This window comes from Oratosquilla oratoria, chromosome 30, assembly GCF_046742065.1.
Source record: "Oratosquilla oratoria isolate Oo_2021 chromosome 30, ASM4674206v1, whole genome shotgun sequence".
Lineage (NCBI taxonomy): Eukaryota > Metazoa > Arthropoda > Malacostraca > Stomatopoda > Squillidae > Oratosquilla > Oratosquilla oratoria.
The window spans coordinates 4793760-4811259 of record NC_134806.1 but is presented as its reverse complement, the minus strand read 5'-3'; the positions used below and the strand labels follow the sequence as shown (position 1 = coordinate 4811259).

Genomic DNA, 17500 nt, shown 5'->3' with positions numbered 1-17500 from the left:
CATAATATCGGGGACAACTGAACTTGACTGTGAATTAAATAGAACTATGGATATGTCTTTCGTTGATGAATATTTAGTATGTAATCATAATATCGGGGACAACTGAACTTGACTGTGAATTAAATAGAACTATGGGAATGTCTTTCGTTGATGAATATTTAGTATGTATATATACATCAAGTATGTGTATATATATATTATATATATATATATATATATATTTAATATATATATATATGTATATCTATATATATATATATATACATATATGTAATATAATATATATATAATATATATATATATATATATATATATATATACATACATATACCGAGGCTTTTTCCCCCTTACAAGGGGGTAGCCAAAAAGAAAAAGGCATAAAATCATTCCCACCCATTCCATCCCTGAATACACTCCACACCCCTCCACCCTCCCTCTTATCTTAGCACCTCCTGAATGACGGGTCATTCCTGCACCTTGTCCACTGCCCTGGGTCAGAAGCAGTGTCGCAAGACACAGCACATCCACAGCAAGGCCGCTTCATTAAATCGGCGACCCCCCCTCTCCGTCCCCCCATTGCATAAAATGAGAGGACGGGGAGATTTCTACCTGGAAAGAAAAGTGTATTAATTGAACATTATAGTCCAAGTTTGCTGTGTCTTGGGCATTGTATGCGCTGTCTGTCTTCACCTTGTTTATGTTTACTGAGTAAACATCCCTCTTTGACTTCAGAAGGGGGTGTCTTTCATGTAATAAAATCACGTGACGGCAGCTAGAATCAGTGCAAAAGTTGTCAAATGTAAGGAAAGGGTTAATGCATTCCGGTTGGCCCGGTAGGTCAGAGTGCCACAATAGGTCAAGTCTAAGGTCGCTGTGAGGTCACCCACGTGCGAATGATGTCTGGGTCATCTCATTATACTATAGGTCATCCAGGGCGCACAGCCGCCCTCACCCTTCTCTCTCTCTCTCTCTCTCTCTCTCTCTCTCTCTCTCTCTCTCTCTCTTCCCTTCTCTCTTTCTCTCACACTCATACAAAATATTCCATGGGGTTGTCTTGGATTGTACAGTTGGCGTCACTATTACTACATTATTTTTCATGTTTTTGTTAGCTGTAGCGAACGTATTTCATTTTGTCGATTGCAAAGGTGGAAAAAAGCTATATTGGTTATGTTAAAGGCGGGGGGAGGAGGAGCGATGGGAGTCATGACCTGCAAAAGAACAGAAGACCCGCGCGTTGCCTAGTTCGAGAATCCCCGAAGAACGCAGAGATACTGCCGAAGGCGTAGTTCCTGGGGTGCACGGACACAAGCTTACAAGACAAAAGCTCACAAGACATAGGTTCGCAAGACATAAACTCACACCCTTCATAAAAAAAGGACAAAGGCTCACAAGACAAAAGCTCACAAAACATAAACTCACACCCTTCATGAAAAAAGACAAAAGCTCACACTTTTTTTATATTTTCTTTCTTAAATTGTAATACATCATACAAATACACACATATTATCACCTTCGTTATCACAGAGATTGGAAATATCACTTGTCTATATTTTCTTTATTAAATCATATTACATCGTACAATCTATTATGTTATAGCATATCAGTTTATGACTGAAGAAAGTCGAAATTATCTAATGTAGGTAATGTATATATGCCTATGCGTCCAATTTGTACTGTGTATTTGAATTAAAACCTATACCATTAACCATATAATGTATAATATCTTTGATTTTTTTTTTTTTTGGGGGGGGCATTCCTACAAAGATTCCTGCGGACACCCCTAGCACACATTATAAATAGTATTCATTCATCATGGCAACACTAGTAGATACAAAATTGTTATTATAATAAACACTTTTTAATGATAATATTTGGTTTGCACTTTTTTGAAAGCCCCCAGATGGGAAACGTCCATCTGAGACAACACCGTGAGCTTGACTTGTGAATTTTTGTCTGTTTTACCATTAAGGGGGTGTGAGCTTATGTCTTGGTGAGGTTTTGTCTTGGGAGCTTATGTCGTGGAATCAATTCCTGGGGGCGACCTGACTGCCCACAGACGCAGGGAGAGGGGAAGGGGAAAGGGGGAGATGAAGAGAAGGAGAGGGGAAAAGGAACGGTGATATGGTAAGAGGAGAAGAAGAGGGAAGGGAAGGGTAGGAGAGGGGCTGGAATGAAGAGCAAAGGGGAGGAGATGGTGAGGTGAATTGAAAAAGGGGAGAGGAGAGGGAGGGTGAAGGGGTAAAGGAAGAGGAGGAGTGAAGGGAAGGGGAGGGGAGGAGGAGTGAAGAGGCAATAAAATCGCCAGGCGGCAGTCATAATCATACATAAGTTTACTTTTGCTGTGAAAAAGTTAATAGATAAAAAAAAAAACCTTGACTGCTGGAGGCCTCCTTTAGGTGATTAAAATCGCCTGGCGACAGACTGAGTAAAACTTGAAGTCATCTTTAACATTGAAAGGGTTACAAGGAGTCTTAGGTAATTTGTCGAGAGTAACCAGCGCTTCTACATTTGCTAACAAAGTCACATCAAAGAGATGAAGGAGAGAGAGTAACAGAACAGAGGCGATTGTAGAAGTCAACAGTCAGCATTCTTTTCCGATTGAATCTGACGGTGGTATTCTTAAAAACACTTTCTTTGATAAATCTTGCATAAATCATTTGAAGGGAAAGATTTATATAAGGAAAGATTTTTTCTAATACTACCGTAAGATTCTCACGGTGGTATTCTTTAAAAATATATATTTCCTTATATAAATCTTTCCCTTTCAAGGATTTATGAGGAAAGATTTTTTTAAGAATCTCCAATCACAAAAGAAAATGGGTGATTCTGGTCCGTAGGGGTGTCGCTAAACTCCCCATATGAGTAAGTCCAAAGTCCGGAATGGTAGAATGTGGTGAGGATCTTACACCAGGAGGCGCTGAGTAGCTGCGGCCGAAGCCGTCGACTTAGACCTGTACGCTTGAACTGTTGGGACAGGTAGCACCGCTGGAAATCGGACGGGAGTGCGGGATTCGAACCCACCACTTGGTGAATGAGAGACCAGCACGTTACAGCGGTAGGGAACGGAGGTAGCAATCGCGTGGGAAGTGCACCCTTCACGGGAACGCGCGTCTTTTTTCGACAGGAGTTCTAAGAAGGTGGTATCGCGGTAATAGGGACCTCGGGGAGGAGGTGGAGGTGGAATGTGGAGTGCTAATTAGCCGCGAGAGGTCGCGGGAGCTAATCAATTTGGTCGAAGCGATGGAGCCTCGGGAGGCGTGGATGGGGAAGGAGGTAAAATGGGTGAGGCAAGGCGAAGAGGCATGAGGCATAAGGTAGGTAAGGTGGTGGAAGAGGGAGAAGATGCAGTGGGGAAAGAAGGTAAGGCGAGTAAGGAGGTAAGGGCACATGGGGAAGGAGCTAGGAGGGAAGGAGGGGCGTAAGGTAAAGAGAAGAGAGGGCGTAAGGTAAAGAGAAGAGAGCTCAGAGCTCATATATGACCGATTTATGGGTAATGCTGTGACCTTACACGCACACACACACACACACACACACACACACACACACACACACACACACACACACACACACACACACACACACACAAAACTCCCCACCCACGAGAGTTGGAGTAACGACTCGCAGCACAGCGACACTAAAATTATTTCAGCCTTGGGCGGGATTCGAACCCGGACCGCCGTAGTGGCGGCCGGGAAGTCTACCACAGCGCCACGAGGTGTGTGTGTGTGTGTGTGTGTGTGTGTGTGTGTGTGTGTGTGTGTGTGTGTGTGTGTGTAGCAAGGGCAAAGATAAAAGATGCAGAGGAGGGAGACTGGAGGTAAGGCAGCCTGGCTGCATCTTAGGCGTCGAGGACAGAAAGAGGACACGCCGAGCTACACAAGAGGTCAGGTGCTGTGGGGCCGGGATGACGAAGTGTGTTGGGCAAGGAGGTGCAAATGGCCAAATCCGGGAGGGTTCGCAGATTTAGCGCTTTTTTATTTTTTTTTTTATTTTTCGCGCATTTGTCAAGTGACTCCATGCGTTTGCGTTTCTCCTTTTGTTTGTGTTCTGGCGCCGTTGTCCTGAGGGCGCGCGGACAGCAGGAACAAAGGAAGAAAAGCTCCTGAATAAGGTGTAAAGGTCTGTGTGTTTAACGGTATTGTGGTGTATAGGAAAGGGCTACGCTAGTGGGGTTTCGTCCTTGTCCCACCATTGGATGTGTGTTTATTGAACGTTATTGTGATGTATAATAAAAAACTACACTGGTGGAGTTCCGTCTTTGTCTCATCCATCGTGTGTGTGTGATTCACCATGGTCTTGGATCACGTGTTGGACTCGTGATCGACAGCTATTTCCCTTCCGATCTATGGGTAATGCCATGACCTTACACGTACACACCCAACTCCCCCCCCAGGAGAGTTAGAGTTACGACTCGCAGCGCAGCGATACTGAAATTATTTCAGCCCTGGTCGCGCATGTTGCTCATTAAAGGGTAATCACTAGCTAGAAACGAGGACGGAACTAAAGGTGTTGGCGAGCGAAAAGAGAGAGAGAGAGAGAGAGAGAGAGAGCGAAAGAGAGAGAGAGAGAGCGGAGAACCAAGACCAAATGGAAAGAAGGAGTGAATACAAAGGGTAAAGAGAGGTGAGACGTTGGATATGTGGTGGAGGGGAAGAGAGGAGAGGAGGGGAGGCTCGGTGGCCTTGAGAAAGAGGGGAGACATCGTCCAAGTTGTCAGAGAGGGAAAAAGAGGGGAAGGGGATAAAGATATAGGAGAGAGAGAGAGGTCGATGAAAATGGGAATAAAGGAATGGGAGTGACTGGGGGAAGGGAGAGAATGGGAAGAGAGTCGACGAGGAAGGAAAGGGGAGAAAGAAATAGAAGAGAGGAATAAAGAGGGGAATGAATGAATGAAGGAAGGGGAGAAAGGCCGATGGCTAGAAGGGAAATGGGTCGTTGGGAGAGAGAAGGAGAGTATTGGGGAGGAAGGGGAAGAGAGGAAGGCCGCTTGGGGAAAGGTAAGGGGAAAGGTCTGATGAGGGAGCTGACGAGGGGTGGGGAGAAGAGGGAGGCCACCGAGGGGAGACGTGGTGATGGGAGGCCGGCGAAGAGAGGGGAAGGGAGGAGAGGGGGAAGCCGAGCGAGGGTAGGCAAGCAGGGAGGGAAGCAGGCAGGAGGGTGCGTGGGGGTGGGAGGAGGGGTTGGTGGACTGCAGCAGCGCGCAGGCAGGGCGGCGGGCAGGCCAGGCGGCTTTCCATGGGTTCCAGGCCGGCCACACCTTTAGTCGTGGGATGCGCGTCCGCGCTAACGACGGCCCCCGCGCTGCGCTCCCGAGTCGACCCTTTCTCGCCGCCCCTTGCCTCCTCCTCCTCTTCCTCCTCCTCCTCTCCCTCCTCCTCCGCCGCCGCCGCCGCAGTCTTGTGCGAGGTGCTGGTGGCGGAGGGTCACCCCGGCGCACGAGGGTTTGGTGGGCCGCAGCAGGGGGCCCCGAAGTCCCGAGGAGCACTTGTCGTGCATGTGGCAGCAGCCAGAAGGCGGAGCCTGAGCGGACGTGGCGAGGGGTTGTTGTAATGGAGAGCAGATTGTTGGGGCTGACGTCATTATGGCCAGGAGGAACACGACGTCGTGGCCACGGTGGCCCTAGTCGCGCGGTGCTGACGCGCGGAGGACCCAGTGCTGTTCCTGCTCCTGTCGGCGAGACAATGGAGAACTGCGATACCCGCGCGCCCAGGCACGGCGCGGTGCCACTACCACTACCACCCCCGCCGCAGCAATCGTTGTCGTCACCACTGCCTCCGTCATCGCCCTCGTCGCCCTCGTCGTCGTCGTCTCCCCCTCCGCCGCTACGGACTCTCCCATGAAGGTGCTCTTGGTCGCCGAGACAGTCCATCTGGTGCAGTGAGCGCGCGGGTGTAGTAGCCACACAGAACTCGCCAACCAGCCACAGACATACAGACATCCAGACAGCGCACAGATCGCTTCTCAAAACCAGCCAGCCAAGCCAGCCAACCAACCAACCAGCCAACCAGGCCAGGGGGTGGTGGTGGTGGGGCTGGCATGTTAACAAGGATTACTCTAATACTCGAGGGGCCCCGCCGTGTACAGTGAAGGGGGGCCCAGTTCGTGTTGCCATGAACGTGTGTTGTGTGGGCGTGAGCGGGGCCCTGGATGACGATGCCCTGCTCAGCACCCACTCCTCGCCCACGGCTATGCAAGTGTCACGACGTACACGGGTCAACACTTGGGGGGCGACGCGCCCTTGCAGCCCCCGGGGTTCCCGCCCCAGGACGAGGCGCCACACCTCCCCACCTTTCGTGTCGTCCGCCAGCGTCGCCTGGGCCGCCTACAGGTCAGCCGTTGGGTTCGAGAAAGGGACCCCTCTACCCTGCGTGGCCACCACTCCTGGCTACCACTACCATTCGCACTCGGCCTCGCCGCTTCGCAGCAAGAGGTAGGCACGGGGTCGCCAGCTCACCAGCTGATCCTGTGGGTGAAGGGGCACCTGGTTGGGGGTCCCAGCCAGCGAGCCAGCTGGGTGAAGGGGTGTGTGCCCCCGTTCGCCCTCAGTGGGGTGTTATGAGTGAAGGAGAACCTGCTGGGGACTTCTTCGATCTCAGTGAGATCCCCTGTGGGTGAAGGGGGACTTCCCCCTTCGTCCTCATTGGGGGTTCCTGGCTCAGCCCCGCATGCAGAACACTCCCCCCCATCCCCCCCAATGAACCTTAACACGCACCGGTGTGGTCTTTTTGCACTGTGGCAAGCGCTTGTAGGAATTTTAGTGAAGGAACCTATGCCAAGCCTGTTGATCAAGATCCTATGTCAGTACCTCCATGTAGAACCAGGACCCCCCGACTCGTAGCTGTAGTGCCAGGCCTTGTAGTGGACCCAGTGACAGATTCCTAATAAAGAGTCCACCCCAGTGGATCCCAGATCAAATCTTCGGTAAAGGACTTCCCCCCCCAGTCGGCTTCTCACGGCTCTTGGGTTGGACCCCATGAAACCCACAATAGAGACCCCGTGTTGGAAGTCACTGGTCAGAATAGAGTCCCATCACCCAGCCCAGGACCTCTTCGTGGAGGGTACGAACCCATGTTAAACCCATAATAAAGAACCCCCAAAACCAAATAACCGTGTCAGGAGTTTGTCAAAATTACATACGCCCCCCCCCCCCACCTCCTTGTTCCAGGAACCCAATACTGAACCTGTTCATGGAGGACCCCGACCCCATACCAGACTCGTAATAAAGAACCCCTGAGCTAGACATTCAGTGGAAGGTAATCGTGTTACAATTTTGTGTCAGAATTTTACTACGAATTCCCTCCCCCCCCCCTCATACACGCATAGCTCAGGACATAACTCATGAAGCCTTTGTAGAGAATCCGATCCTACATCAACTTTTACGAGTAGAGAACTTCCTGGACAAACCCAAAATGCAAAAAACCCAATCAAAACCGAACCTGTACAGTTGTTAACAGTCCCCCCCATCATTAGCCCCCCTCACCCCTGTATTAGCCCCCCTCACCCCATTAGTAGCCCCCTCACCTCATTAGTAGCCCCCCTCACCCCTTTAGTAGCCCCTCTCACCCCTTTAGTAGCCCCCCCTCACCCCTTTAGTACTCCCCCTCACCCCTTTAGTACTCCCCCTCACCCCTTTAGTACTCCCCCTCACCCCTTTAGTAGCCCCCTCACCCCTTTAGTAGCCCCCCTCACCCCCTTAGTAGCCCCCTCGCCCCAGTAGTAGCCCCCCCCTCACCCCATATATAGAAAAATCGTGTCCTACTGAAGAACATTAGCTTCTCAGAATGTGATCCTTCAGAAACTAAGTCTTTCTAGATTTCTTCGTCCTAAGATTTTAATAAAATCGGATCCTTCTTGCCAGAATTAAATCCTTAAAGGTCGTATCAGGGCCTAATGGGTTAATTGAGTTCGGGTTAATACTTTCAGCCCGGGAGTTAAACTAAATCAGTAAAGGGCTTCTTTGGGTTAAGGGGTGTTAAATGAGATGTTCTTGAACTTCATCATCTCGGGCGTTAGGTGGAATAAATGAATAAAAGTGTGTTGATGGAGGGGAGGGGGAGAGAGGAAGGGAGCGTTAAGCGAAGATAACTTGAGCCTTTCTTGTACCAAATATCTGCCTAATTCGAATAGATTATTTTGGCGACGTTGCCAGAACGAGGTCACGAAATGAGCGGAAAATGACCCAAAGGGTCAGAAAGAGGTCAACCGTGAAGGTAAACCTTTAACATAATATATATATAATATATATATATATATATATATATATATATATATATATTAACAACCACAATGCACTTTAATTCTAAGCCATCAAAGGCCAGCATGCTGAAATTGAAATGTGGTACTGCCCAGGACTCGAACCCGGCATCCTCATGACAAGTGCGACAGTGACTTTCCAACTAGGCTATATATATTGTGAAATTGTACAGATTGATTGATGGATGGATTGAATCTTTCCGCTACCAACGGAATAGCCTGGCGCCAACGAGAATAAGATGGAAAGTGCCACTCGGCAAGCAAGGGGTAACCCAGGTAGTCACCCTGCAATCCTTGAGGGAATGCCACACTCACGAATAAGGGCAGCATGAGGTCACCTGCTACGTAAGGGGTTGGCATAGGCCGAGGAGGAACCTGTGCAGGACTAGTTTACCAGCGCTTCTATCCCTATGGACAACTTGGCGCCGAGCCAATGTAGGGTTGTAATTACATTGTTATAGCTATAGTTATAGCTATAGTTTAAACAACTCCATGTATTCTCATGGTCCTCCTTCGTTTGTTTGGATTACTTTGGTATATTGTTCAGAAGAAGCTCACGCCTGGAAGCAATTACCTGCGGCCGAAGCCGCCACCTTTGCCCTATGTACCTGGAATCTGTTGAACTCGAACAATGGTCCGCCTCTTGCGAGGGAGGATCGAAAACAACCCGCCAATTGACACCGAAAACTAAGCGAGTTTATTAAACCGGTTTTAAACCCCTCCAAAAGGGGATTATCCCATCGGGCGAATAGAAGTTACATGAAGGTTAAACTGAGGTTAAGCTCAGGAGGTTTAAGATGAATCATAAGGGTTAAGTTCATTGATTCATGACCTCATATACGCCTCTTTGGCGGCACACTACGCTAGCATGCTACTCGCCTTTGCTACTTCGTTTTTAGTAGAAACTACTTCGGTTACGATCATTTGTTTTTCAAATTTCCAAATGTCAAATTAATTTTGCGTCATATAATGATGAGCTGAACGACGAACTAAGTTGAACCTAGAATACGAATGTTAGACACATTATTAAGATGTTATTACGAAAGTCTAGAATATTGCAACCGAAGTCGTTGCTACTCAAACGAAATAGCAAAAGCAAATAGCATGCTAGCAAGAAAAGCCTAATGTGTCATCACCTTTACACATCTTCAATGGGTCGGGGAAATGTTAGACTCGATAATATGGCAACATCCAATTCAATAAGTGTGTTGCCGTAAAATGACCCTAGAATTTCGGGAGTTTTAAGAATTCCGAACCTTATGTAGAACCATTACACGCCAGAACATCACAGTACCCAGAACGTGAGAATGTATTACAGCTTACCGTGAGAACTTCGGGAGAGCCTGTTACATCCTATCGTGAGGTTTTGTAACGGGGAATCGTGAGATCCCGTTACAGATAACCGTAAGATATCAGTACAATAGATCGTGAGAATCTGTTACTGCATATCGTGAGAGCTCATTACGACAGAAATTGAGAACTCATTAGAGCAGAATGTGAGTTTATTAGAGTATATCGTGAGAGCTCATTACGACAGAGATTGATAACCCATTAGAGCAGAATGTGAGTTTATTAGAGTATATCGTGAGATCCCGTTTCAGTAGATAGTGAGAATTAGTGTATCGTGAGAACCTATTACAACATATCGTGAGAACCCATTACAGTAGATTGTAAAACCCCATTACAGCAGATCATGAGAACTCATTGCACCGGATCGTGAGAGCCTATTACAACATACCGTGAGAGCCCATTGCTCTAGATCGTGAGGCCCCATTACAACAAATCGTGATAACTCGTTGCACCGGATTGTGAGAACCTATTACAACATATCGTGAGAACACATAATTACAGCAGATCGTGAGAACGCAATATAGCAGAACCTGAGAGATACGGTAGATCGTGAGAGGCTATGATAGAAACTCGTGAGAACCAGTTACAGCTGATTTCGACATGATGCGACCTCGTCATTTGGCGTGAGACTTTACGACCTTCGTACGAAAGTAGTTGATAACCGCACTTGGAGGGACACGTCGGAGAAGTTTGCAGGAGTGACGTGACAGAGGTTGAAGCTTATATAAAATTTGTATTTGCATGTGTACGCACACGTGTGTATGATAAATCATAGTCATGGATCACATGCTGGTCTCGTGAACGACAGCTATTGCCCTCCCGGATTATACTGTCATATTGCAACTACCACACACCCGTCTCCTTGCACGAGGGAGACAGTAACGGCTCATAGTATTAGTGGAAGCGTTTCATGCTATGAACGGAGTCTTGAACTTTCCGGATGAGAGAGCGAGATGTTAACTACTACACCAGGTTTCTGTGTGTGTGTGTGTGTGTGTGTGTGTGTTTATACTCTGTGTAATAATAATAGTGATAAAAATAATCTGCTTACAGTGATGCACTGACGATGCACAGCATGAGCTAGTTCTATGACTAGATTAAATTGAATTAATGAGGTGCACTATAGACGGAATGGCTATGCTTTTGTAGCGGTCAATCCTAGTCGTTCTGATGGGCACGAGTTTGTTGATGTACCTAGTAGAGTGGTGTGGTAGCGGAGGCAGGGCGTTGGGTAGGAACGAGTATCGGTGACCAGGGTGAGTGAGTAGATCTTCCCTGACCTTCTTCATTGCCTACCGATGCTTCTCTGACAGCCTAGGGAGATTCAGAGTAGTTAGGGCGTTGTTATAGCCGTCATAGGCAAGTCCCAGGATGATCTTGCACGCCCTCTTTTGTGTGTGTGTGTGTGTGTGTGTGTGCCGGTGATGAATGTAATGGAGTTGGATTGCCTGTAGAAGCAACAGTCTTTATCTTGCTTCAATATTTTCTCTTTGCCCCTTGTCTTGTCATGATTATACACACACACACGCAAGGCTTTCACATCACATTGAAACAAAGTATGCAAAATTGCCAGAGGAGTAAAGAAACTTGAAGACAATAAGTCTTTTCGAATGTTTCGTCCTCAGACGTAATAGAGAGAGACAAGGATGTCAGATGGGTTAAGTATAAAACCTCGTACACCCATGCCTCTTTGTAATACGAAAATACTGTCTTCAGTTTTCTTTTCTAATGTAATTTTGCATATATATATATATATATATATATGTATGTATATATATAATATAGGTGTGTGTGTGTGTGTGTGTTTATGGTAATAATTGTAATAATAATAGTAATAATCATGATAAAAAAAATCGGTGTAGAGTCCCCGCAGTGAAATGAAGAAAGAATTCTTACGAGTGAAGACAAACTACCCTTTGGGCGAGATGTGAGAAGCTGTAAAGCAACTTTCCAGGGGCATTACGAGAAGAGGATCTCCTCCAAATGAGATCGGACGGAAAAGAGGTCCTCGTTTAATTGCAAGTCAGGTCGCCGCCGGGGCGACCCAAGATGGCGGCGCCGGCGGCGGCGGCGGTGACCTACCTTGTGCCGTAGGCAGTGGTTGGATTATTTTGGTTTGGCGAAAAATATGTAGAGAAAACATTCTCTCGTTCAGTTGTATACACAAACACACACACACACACACACACACACACACACACACACACACACACACACACACACACACACATATATGTATATATATATATATATATATATAATATATACTGTATATATATATATATATATACATACATATATATATATATATATATATATATATATATATATATATATATATATATATATATACATATGCTAATAAGAACACGGGTACGTGTGTTCACTTATGCAAAGTAGACCACTTGGAAAAAAGAAACTAACGAAGCAGAGCGCTTTCGTATATTACATCTTCAGTTGCACTGAAGATGTAATATACGAAAGCGCTCTGCTTCGTTAGTTTCTTTTTTACAAGTGGTCTACTTTGCCTATATTTATATATATATATATATAATTGTATATGTGTAAGTAAATATTGAGAGAATATGAACGTGAGGTGGCAAATTAAACTTTTAGGCTAGAGTATGGAGTTTTATTCAGTATCAAACGAGGGAGAGAGAGAGGGGGGAGGGGAGAAAAAGGGAATGATGAAAAAAGTGTCTGGTCCGGGTAGGTTGGACTGCAAATCAACTGTTCAGCAGCGTAAGTGAAAGAAAATTTGGTCCCAAACTCGAACGCACCGATGACATTCAAACCGTCAACACCACCAAGGCTACGTCACGTCACGTCACGTCATGGAGTCATGAGTCTGCAGTAACGCTGGTCGTGATGGTGGTTATAGTGATGTGTGGTGGTTGTACTTGTGGTGGTGGGTAGATTATAGTGATGTGTGGTATTGAATAGGTGGTGATGAATGTGATAACGATGATGGTGGTGGTGGTGGATGTAGTTGTGGTTGTATTGATGATGTACGACATGGTGATGATGATTGTGACGGATGTGGTGATGGTCATGGTGGCGGTGATGACGATGGTATGTAGTTTCCGCTTCTGGCGAGGATTGTGACAGCGACGGCGGAGTTTAATATTATATCGGTGTCATGTCACGGTCGCGAATTTGCATTTTCATTTTCGTGACCCATTACCGGCGAGGCCACAACGGTGGGTTCCTCTCGGGGAGGACGGACATCGGAGACAATTAGCTCTCCCCCCCCCTCCCCCCTGCCAGCAATTCCTAAAGTCCAACAGCACCTCCTGGTCGGTACTCAAAGTCTCTTCATGTGTGATTCACCATGGTCTTGGATCACGTGTTGGATTCGTGATCGACAACTATTACCCTCCCGGAAGAGAGCTCAGAGCTCATGTATGACCGATCTATGGGTAATGCTGTGTGTGTGTGTGTGTGTGTGTGTGTGTGTGTGTGTGTGTGCGCACACACACACACACACATACACACACACACACACACACACACACAAACACATACACAATGGCATGTATAATCAGTTTGGATCCTCCTCTGGCAGGGTTCACAAGTTTGTGTGTGTTTGTGTTTATCTATATTTAATATACAGGTGTGTGGGTATTTGTGTTCGAGTCTGTGGTGAGGAAAATGACTGCTCCGCATTACATTCCATGACATCAAAGTTTTGGTGAAAATTTGATTTCTTTCCCTTCGTTCTGGACAAACTGGTGTGTCATGTCCATGTGTGTGTGTGTGTGTGTGTGTAAAACCAGGTTTACGCAGTAATAAACCTTAAGCTTCATATCCACGTTTGGGACTAGCACCGAAATTCCTAAAATGTGATTTTTATAATTCAAACGATATAGAAATCCAATAATCTCGAGGCCGCTTATTCCATAAAAAAAAATGGAGATCAGAACTTCCTGTTCTCTGCATTCTTCTTCGTCGATCAAGTTGTGCAAACAGAAAATAATGCTTTGCGATTGTCGTCAGCAAGGGAATGGCTGTTTAAGTGTCTATTTCTTTATCATATGATGATGATGATATGGTTTACCGTCACAAACTCCTCCTGTCGGTAGGCTAGGACGGTGCTCCTCACAGAAGACTTTGTAGCGTGGAATTTAATGAACCATGCACTTGGTTCAACTTCGCCGGTGGCAGGTTTCGAACCGTCATCCCCTCGACCTTCGCCGCAAATAACGACGCCCTAACCCTTTGGCCCTCACTACCTCCAGTTTCTGTATGGTTACACACAGACACACACACGTACACACACACACACACACACACACACACACACATATATATATATATATATATATATATATATATATATATATAATATATATAATGTATGTATGTATAGGTATATATATATTGTTTTGTCTTTATGAACTGAAAGGCCTCCTGTCGCCATGTTTTGTTCGTAATCCTTTGTGATATAGCATTGAAAGGAAGAGTGGCTTATTAGACAATGCAGTACACTTCGTATCAGGCTCGTCATTGACACTGATTATGGGAAAGCGTTGCCACACAATATACTGATTACAAGCACTTTATCTCCTGAGACTTATCCAGCCCTCTGTTGAAAGACTCACTGGTCACGTGAAAGAGCCCAGTGGCTAAAGGTTGTTGTTGTTGTTGTTGTTGTTGTTGCTGCTGTTGTTGTTATGGGATGTAATTTACCAGCGGTTCTCTCCGTATGTGCAATCTCGTTCCCTTGGATAACGTTGTCATGTATTACGTATGTGAGGCAAAAGAGAGGAAAATGAGAGCTGGAGAAGAAAGAGGGATATGTAATAGTAGGAGAGAAAAGAGAGAACGAGAGGAAGAAGAATGAGAGAATGTGGAGAAACGGAAATACGAATAGAGAGGAAACTGAAAGAGAGTAGAGAGAGAAAAGGGTAGAGAGGGATAATGGGGGAAAGGAGATGAGAGAGAAAGAGAGAGGAGAGAGGGAGAACGAAATGAGGAAGAGGATTAGGAGGAGAAGAGAAAATGCAGAAGGAGAAAGGAACGAAAAGAGATGAGAGAAGAAGAGTGAGAGACAGAAAGAGGGAAGGAAGTGAGAAAGAGAAAAAAAGAGAAAGTGAGAGACAGAAAGGGAAGAATAAAGAAAAGAAAGGAGACAAGAAGGAGGGAAGTGGAGACAAAAGAGAGAAAGAGAGAGTGGTATTTCCAATAAACCACTTTGCCCTTTTAAGATCGAGTTAATAATTCTGTTCAGTATTTGAAATGGAGCGCCTTTGGATATAAAAGAAAGTTCAAGGGTAGAGCAGCTGAATGGTCGTATTATTGACTCTCTTGTGGTATTCACGAAGCCAATAAGATAATATATGTGTCACATATTACACACACACACACACACACACACACACACACACACACACACACACACACACACACACACACAGACACACACACAGTGTATCACTGTATAACTCAATAAACCGATTATTATTTATTTATTTATTTTACACGTACACATACATAACGAGAATGCAAGTGAAGAGTGAAAAATTCACGGCAGGAAGCGCTTTGATGCGGCCGAAGCCGTCACTTTTGACATGTGCGTTTTGGGGGACTGTGTGTGTGTGTTTTTTCCAATTTCATAAAAAAATAATAAAAACGTTTGTATTATGACGAGGGAGCTCGGTTACAAGCAACGTTTCTTGTTGTTATGATTTTGATCCTCTTAATCACTTAATTCAATTGAATTCCTTGCAAACGTTATTGACCTCACTTCTCTCAGGCCAGTCAATATAGTTGGGGAGAAATATTTCGGTGATAATTAGAGACTCACTGTTGTCACAAAGTATTGATCGTGTGACGGGTGTAATGTCCGTGCCACGATGACGCACTCTATTGATCGATGACGCGAACGCCGAAGAGTGACCTTGGAGGAGGACCTCCAATTGAACGGGCTCTAGATCGATCGGGACCCCGTCGTAGGGCGGACGGCAGAATAAAAAGATGAGTGAAATATAGACACCAAAGGACTAGTTAGTTGAAATGGTCCTTGGAAGACCATTGGGGATTAGGTGGGTTGAATAAAATCGCCTGGCGACAGACAGAATGGAACGCGAGAGTCGAATGTAGACACCATGCGGGTAGATTTGTCTCTGTAGATCCCTTCTCCCCCTCCCCCTCCCCCTCTCCCCCCTCTCCCCCTTCTCCCTGCCCCCCTCCCCCCTCCCGCGAGACCTAAAGGGGTTCATTACTGGTTTAGTTCCTGTTAACAACACTGTAGACAGGGACGGCCTTAGCGCCTTAAGCTTCGAAATCCCGGTAACCACGTGGAGCCCAGTCAAGTGGATAGGAGCATACGCCAGGAGGCGCGTAGCTGTCGGCGGAAGTCCTGTGTGGTTTAGGCACTGTTGGGGCAGGAGACAGTCACTGCTGGGAATCTGAGGGCAATGCGGGACTCGAACCCGGGACTAGGAAGAAGCGAGACCCGCACGCTACCGATTGCGTCACCAATGCACAAAAAAGAATGAGAGGAAGAGAAGAATGAAAGGGGAGAATGTAATTTGGGGTTGGGTGAGAGTTTAATAATAATAATCGTAATTATTGCCTCGAGTTTCACAGGCTGGAAACCCGCAGCCCCAGAGCGTCTGGCAACGGTACTTGAGTCTTGAAGATCTCTAAGAGAAGAAACGTTGGAATTTTGTCCGTGTTGTATTAATGTGGATCAGACTCTGTGTTGTGGTAGGAGGAGGAGGAGGAGGAGAGCAGTCGCCGGTTGTCATTTGGGGAGAGTAGAAATTAAGAAACGTTTTGGATTCGGTCTAATGACCGACTGTCAACCGTTCGGGGTTGCACCTTCATATAGAGGGAAGTGATTCTCTTTGACGTCCCTCTCACAGGACGAGAGTGTGATTGATGGGAGTGTCTGGGAGAGTGCAAGAAGGTGAGGGGAGAGGGGAGAGAGGGGGCCATGACGTAGGCAGAAAGTGAGGGGAGTGAGAGAAGGTAAGATAGATAGAGATTGATGGCCCTGTGCTGGATGCACTAGTTGCTTCAACCCGAGACCCAAGCCTCAATTGAATCAAAGCATTGAAGCTTTAGTAGTACATCACCCTCTCACGTATGGATTCAAAGAAAGAATGAAGATTAAACATTCCGCTGAAGAGGATCACAGATAGTGGTCGAAATATACAGATTTTCTTTCCGTCTTATCTCATTCTCCGACAGCGAGTCAATAAGTCTTGTTAAACATAAGAGACCTCAGATATCCTTGATGAAATGAAATATGGGCGTGTCTCCCAGATACCTCAGCCCCTCCCCCCCACTTCATCCTCCCCTCCTTTACCCTCCCTCCCCCCTCCCACCCGGCTCTCTCTCGTCCCACCCATTGTCTCCCTTATCCTCCCCTCCCCTCCCATTCTCTGTTCCTCAGACCTACCTACCCATTCCTCCCTTACTTTATATGTAATATTACGTTTCCTTCCCTTTCCCATACTTCCTCTTCCAACTCCATCCTCCTACTCTCCTACCCATCCTACCCCCTCCTTCACATCTACCTATCACTGGTCTTCTTCTCCTTCCTTCCCCATCCTTCTACTCTTCTCCCCATCCTACCAGTTTCCTCATATCTGCCCATCATTTCTTTCCTTACCCCTCCCTTCCCTTACTTTATTTTCTCTCACCTCCTTCCGTCCCCTCCTCTCCCTCCTACACCTGCCCCTTCTCTACCCCTCCCCTCCCCTCCCCTCTTCTTCCCCTCCCCTCTCCTTCATTACTCCTCCTGGCCCTCCTCTTCCCCTCCCCTCCCCTCTTCTTCCCCTCCCCTCCCCTCTTCTCCTCCCCTCCCCTCTTCTCCTCCCTCCCCTCTTCTCCTCCCCTCCCCTCTTCTCCCCTCTTCTTCCCTTCCCCTCTTCTTCCCCTTCCCTCT

The 17500-nt window shown here is 46.6% G+C and overlaps 1 protein-coding gene across 23 annotated transcripts in view; it reads left to right on the top strand.

The window, feature by feature from the left end:
* LOC143040991 (uncharacterized) overlaps positions 1–17500 on the top strand; it is a 577258-nt gene that overhangs the window by 280738 nt on the left and 279020 nt on the right. For 10 of the 23 annotated variants that reach the window (XM_076212476.1, XM_076212475.1, XM_076212469.1 and 7 more), the window contains exon 1: positions 5538–6430. The exons of 7 other annotated variants lie outside the window; for them this stretch is intronic. In XM_076212476.1, the coding sequence (XP_076068591.1) occupies positions 6111–6430 (320 nt within the window). In that variant the 5' untranslated portion in view covers positions 5538–6110. Of the gene's footprint in view, positions 1–5537; positions 6431–6915; positions 7059–17500 lie in introns of those variants that run through there. 6 more of the 23 variants (XM_076212471.1, XM_076212497.1, XM_076212496.1 and 3 more) reach the window with 6 other exon arrangements.